The sequence below is a fragment of the Centroberyx gerrardi genome, chromosome 1 (assembly GCF_048128805.1).
Source record: "Centroberyx gerrardi isolate f3 chromosome 1, fCenGer3.hap1.cur.20231027, whole genome shotgun sequence".
NCBI lineage: Eukaryota > Metazoa > Chordata > Actinopteri > Beryciformes > Berycidae > Centroberyx > Centroberyx gerrardi.
In genome coordinates, this window is record NC_135997.1 from 27447829 (window position 1) to 27453859 (window position 6031).

Here is a 6031-nt window from a genome sequence, read left to right on the forward strand (position 1 = left end):
TTGTGCAGGCAATTTATCTGAACTGCTAGCTCTATTCCCTGAGAGACGGGTTGCGGTTTCTCCAATTGTCCTTAAACAATTACTTGGGAGAGATCAGGGGGAGACTGTTGCCAGTTAAACCGCAGTTTTCTGAGCTGCCATTGTGCACGTCATCTAAACCATGGGATACAAAGCTCTCCAGTGCACCGCTAGCCAAATAAAGAGGAGCAGAAGGAGAGGGAGGCAGATAAAAGCTGACACCCAATGTATTAAAACTCATCACTATTAGATATGAGCTTCTGCTAGGGCGAAGCACCATAGCTTAAGGCAAAGATACTGCTTGCTCATTGTGCTTCAGTGCGGGGGCTGGGAGGACTGTGTAGCAACTGTGTTCTGTATACAGCACTCTCTCTCTGTCCCTCTCTCTCTCTCTCATGCATGATTTAGTAAACTGGCATTCTTACTTTTTTCAATATTCAAGTAAAGAGATACAGCAAGCTGGATAAAAGGATGTGCCTATGGTGCAGAAATTGTGTCCTATAAACATACATCCCTGGAAAATGGCTAGTAATCAAAAGAATAAGAAATCTTCAATGAAATGCCACTATCTCTTGTTACCATTCACTCCCACGTGGAATAGTGTTCTCATGAACTGACCGAGCACAAACTGTCACATTCTTAACAATGAGGAAAACTGTGACTGGCAGGGTGGAGCGGATACACATTGCACTGTATATACAAAACTGCTTGCGAGTCTGTGTTTGTGTGCATGTAAGTATGCGCATGTGAGTGTGTATGCATGTGAATGGTGTGGGACTCCATAAGCCTAGAGAACCAGTAACTGGGATGCTTACCTGGAGTGTCTGTGCTACACTTGACACGCATTCATGCGTTTACAGGTTTACGTGTTAGAAGATGTCACCACATTGATAGTTTTCTCCTTAGTAACATCCGCATGTGTTAAAGCCTGCCTGAAAAAATAGCCAAACCCCATGCTCTATCAGTGGTGGAGGCAGAAACTGCCACTTGACCCGCCTAGAGTAAAGTGGGTGAGCCAACATTTTCCAGTAAAAACGCAGCGAAATGAGTGCGTTTAGTTGTATTTAATTTTAAAATATAGCATAAATGTGCCCAAAAGCAAATTCTCTCTGTAAACAAGCCTGTTAAATGTCAAGAGCAACAAAACCGCTTTGTAGGGCAAATACAACATTGCTCCGCCAAGCAGACTAGCAGTCTGACATTAAATAAGTGGCATAATAACAGAAAAAAAACAAAAAACTACATATTTTATGTACAATGCCTCCCACTGTCACCATTACCACTGACCTGCTGCATTTTTACCGGAAAATGTTGGCCCATTCACTTTAATTTAAGCCGATCAAATAGCCGTTTCTGCCTTCACCACTGATTGAACCTAGGATTTAGCTATTTTTCAAGGCAGACATTACAAAGGAGAGAACTATCACTGTATCACCGTTATTCTCTAACATGTAAATGCATTTCCTTGTGTGATTTTAGAGATTTTAGATCTTACAGGTCTTGGTTTGACATTAGCTAGGCATTGTAGGTGCTGGTTCTCTAGGTTAATGGAGGGGATCCCGCAATAGACTATGTGTGTGTGTATTTGTACAGTGTGCGTCTACGTGCATATGTGTGTGTGGCCTGGATTCGTTGTGATTGCACGTTGTTGTGCGTGACAACATCCCTGAGAGCATCTGACAATCAGAGAATATTAGAGGGCTGAAGAGATTCCACTCTGTGTAAGTGGCTCTTATTGCTAGAGAGCCTGATGCTGCTCTGATATCGATAGTAACTCACAGTTCCAATGACCACCGTGTGGCCTCTGGCTCTGCTGGTGAGGGTTTTGGCCTCAGAGAGCCTGCCGGACTGGTGGCCACCGCCTGTGTCCTCTGTGAGCACAAAAACACATCGGCTCATTTCAGGGTCGTTTACTCCTTTAGTTTGGTTTGTTTGGGCGGGTGAGAGCAATGCCATTCAAACTTGGGTGCGCACCAAATAGACGGTGGAAAATGCAGGTCGCAGTCCTCTTCCAAGAGAAATGTGGTGCGGAACTGGTTCGTTACGAGTACTGAACGTAATCCGAAGCAACCAAAGGAAACGACCCAAAAACATGCAGTTCTATCGGTGTGAGGAGACAGATGTTGACATCTGATAGCCAGCAGCTGCTCATCAAATTATGGAAGGGCAAACTTGGCGTCAAGAAGGTGAAATGCCACCTGATTAACACCAGAGAAGATAAATTACAACAAAGAGTGCAGACGAGTCCATGATGCTTACCTAAAGTCACAAGGACTGGAATAAGATTTATTTGAACCTAAATTAATCAAATACAAAAATGCAACAAAGTCAACTTTTCCACTATGGTTCAGGCCAAAGACAATGAACTGAAGGTGTGATCACACCCTTTCTGCCTCAGTCTCACCACCATTCATGACCAATTACTTCTGCCTCTTAGTTTGAGGGGAGTAGAGCCATATGCCATGTAAACTCTACATATTGCTGCTGTCAGGTTAGGACCTTGTATCTCCAAAAAATTGTCTTACAAGAATGTAAAATACAGCCTTATTTTCCTTATTATTGATTGACGATGTGTTTCAAACAGAATTCAAAGGCCTTCATACTTTCATACTTCAGTCTTTAAGAACCATGTAAAACTTGAGTTCAAGTGAAATGAAAATCTCTGAATTGAAGTTGCAGTAGGAGGTTGTCTCCACAACAGCAGCAATATGTAACTAATGCAACCCCCATTTAGGTGGTAAGCTTTGTACGAGCCAAGGAGGCTCATCGGCTAGGAGCTGATCTCTTGTTTCTGTGATGTGAAGCAGCTTAGTTTTACAAGCTCAGGACACTAGTCCATCACAGGGGCTTAAACCCCAATCTCTTTAATGTGTGCCAGGCAGAAGGACATCAGGTCCCTTTATGTAGTCAAAGGTATGACTCATTTGGCAGTCGAACTTACAACTCCCAACCAGTATCAGGCTGGAAACTCTACCCACAAGGCCATCGATCTGGAATGAAGGAGGAATATTTAGGGAATAAATGAGGACTAACTGTCTCCACTAACCCCCTTGTTAAACCTGAATACATCGCACAGTGAATAATACCTCTGTGCATATGCATTCATTTGTGCGCTTGCTTGTTTGCTTGTGTGTTTGCATATGCGTGGGCACGTGTGTGTGCAGGCCTTGTGCTTGTGACAAGCACAGTAATGCATACTACGCTTGCCTGTGTATGCATGCGTTAGTGCGCTTAGTATGTGTGCGCACGTGTTTCTGTGCTTCTGTGTTTGTGTATTCATGGGCTTGCATGGGCTTGTGTGTTTGCAGGTCCTTTTGTGCTTCTGTGTGTGTTGGTTTGCTTGTTTGTGTGTGCTCATGGGTGCTTGTTTGTGTGTGTGGGTGTGTGTGTGTGTGTGTGTATCCATTAGGGCTAGACCGATATATTATTTTGCAATATATAAGGCCAATATTGTGCTTTTATTAAATATCAGATATTGTCCAGTGAGTGTAATTCACTGCCAGGAGGTTCCTCCCTCACAGCTACATAAAAACAGTCTATAAAACCTGCAATTAAATTTTAGAAAAAAAAAGTTTTCATGTTTTTTCAGTAATCAGTCAGTAATATATCCCAAAGCTTGCCTGAGTAGGTGAGACTAGTGATGCAAGGGCTGGTTCCAGGCAATTAAAGAGATGCTAACCCTAAAAATGTTCATTAGTATTGGCTTCAATTAAGAGTTTTAGTATACACAATTTTTGGACATAAAAATTGTCAAATTTAAAGATACAGAATATCGGCACAAAATATCTGTGCCATCTGGGCTATTTACAGCTGCAATAAAAAAAATATTAGTATCGGTATCAGCCTTCAAACTGCCATATCGGTCGAACCCTAGTGTCCATGTTGTTTTAGGACCAATGGGACACTAACCTGGGCCTTGTTGCTGGACCATCTCAGACAGGTCCTGCAGGTGGATGAAGAGGACCAGACCTCCGGCAGCGAACAGCAGGAGGAACCAGAAGGAACAAGGCAGCATCCTCCTCCGCCCACGCAGGGAGTCCGCCACCATCCTCCACTCTATCCACAGCATGACGCAGCACAGTCAGACGCAACTTCTGCAGAAAATCAAAGAGAGCAAGAGATAGGAAGAGGAAGGGAGGGAGAGGGAGATGAGGAGAGGAGAGGAGAGAGAAAGACAGAGACAGAGAGAGAGAAGCCAGGTCAATAGAAGTTAAAGGTCACAGCAGGATAAGATTCTGGGCGCGTTCACACCAAGCATGTTTGGAGCGATTCATTCAAACTCTGGAGCGTTCACTCCTTTAGTTTGGTTCGTTTGCCATTTGAATTCGGGTGGCACCAAATAACTGCACGCCTGGAAATGTGAGTCTCAGTCCTCTGCCAAGCGAACTGTGGTGTGGTTTGTTAGGAGTGAGAATGCAATCCAAACCAACTACAAGAAACAACCCCAAAACACAAGGGTTTATGGGTATAAGGAGACAGATGTTGACTTCTGATAGCCAGCAGTTCCTCATGCAACTATTCATACCAATTAATGAAGTTTACAGTGAAAGTTACAGTCTCCACTGATGCTCCTATTCAGCTATTTATTCATGTGTTCTTACCCGGAAGGAAGACCAGAGAATGTACATTATGGCAAAGAGCGCAGACAAGTCCATCATATTTAATATAATATATACAGTAAGTTACAGGGACTGGAATCGGATTTGTTTTGACTCCCCACTGTCACCAAAATCTATAACCTGGCAGGATGACAGGTTACCAAAACTCTGTCCAATAAGCAAGCCTGCTTGTGAGTCCATGAGACTTTTATTTATAAGCCCTGGTTCACTTGTGATTGGACAGTGTGAACCTAAACAAATTAATAACAATAATCCAACAAAAAAAAAAAAAAACTTTTTCACTATGGTTTGGACCAAAGAAAACAAATGTAGTTGTGATCGCACCCTGTTAACTTTGTAGGACATTCCGTACATCTCCATAAGTTACATAGTGGCTCCATACTCACTATAGGGCTTCCTGACAGCTGAATGAATATGTGTAGAGTTATAGTAAAGTGCACCGTCTATTGTGTCTTGCACTGTCCACTTGCACTAAATGTGTCGCTGCACCAGTGTCACCAAGTCAAATTCCTATACGTTTATTATGTTTGGTTGGTGAATAGCGATTCTGATCTGATTCTGATATACTGATATTGTGTCCACTTGTTTTTGAGTAACTGACCTTTGAGAGAGTCAAGTCATTTAATACTGTTTGCCCCTTGTGGGACAGAGGTGGCATCCTGTTCTTCACTGGATAACAATCTTGAAGTAACAACACCACCTTTTATCGTTATCTTTATCATCACCATAATTAATTTGACGATCACCATTATTATGATCATTATCATTATTAGTAGTAGTAGTAATACTGGTAGTAGCAGTAGTAATACCAACAGTAGTAGTATTGATAGTAGTAGTAGTACTAGTAATGAAAATGACCATAGTGGTTTATCATAATCACAGAGGCCCTGATTTATCAAAGGAATGTCAGGTCCAGTATTATCTTGAAATGAACACACAGTGCCATCCTACCACAAAGTATGGTATTTATCAATTTGAACTTGACTGCGGTATTGAAATCAGTCTCACGTCAACGTCTCACACACTGACAAAATAAGCCAGTGTGTATTATTTATCAAAACCTGACACCTCAGTCTATTTCCCTTGTTTAAAAACTTTATCATAAAGTCTGACAAAAGTCTTTACAGAAACTAAATGCGGAAACAAGTTGAAGTAACACCTAATTCCTTCAAATAAAAAAATTCTGTTTTGTTTATGAGGATTCAGTATGGTAAACAAAATCCCAGTTGGATTGGCATGAGTGCAGACCAACTCTGTTCATACCGCAGAGAGACTGTGCAGCATCTGTCTTCAAATTAATATGCAAATGAGCCTCTGGGACTACTTAGGCGACTGAAAGTCTACTTCTGACACATGTAGTCTTTGGAGGGAACTGCCAAATTTGGGTGCGTTTT

At 42.1% G+C, this 6031-nt stretch overlaps 1 protein-coding gene across 1 annotated transcript in view; it reads right to left on the reverse strand.

Moving 5' to 3' along the window:
- chst8 (carbohydrate (N-acetylgalactosamine 4-0) sulfotransferase 8) overlaps positions 1-4087 on the reverse strand; it is a 118372-nt gene extending 114285 nt beyond the window's left edge. The window contains exon 1 of the mRNA XM_071897389.1: positions 3928-4087. Within this exon, the coding sequence (XP_071753490.1) occupies positions 3928-4087 (160 nt within the window). The remainder of the gene's footprint in view (positions 1-3927) is intronic.
- Positions 4088-6031: the final 1944 nt, after the last annotated feature.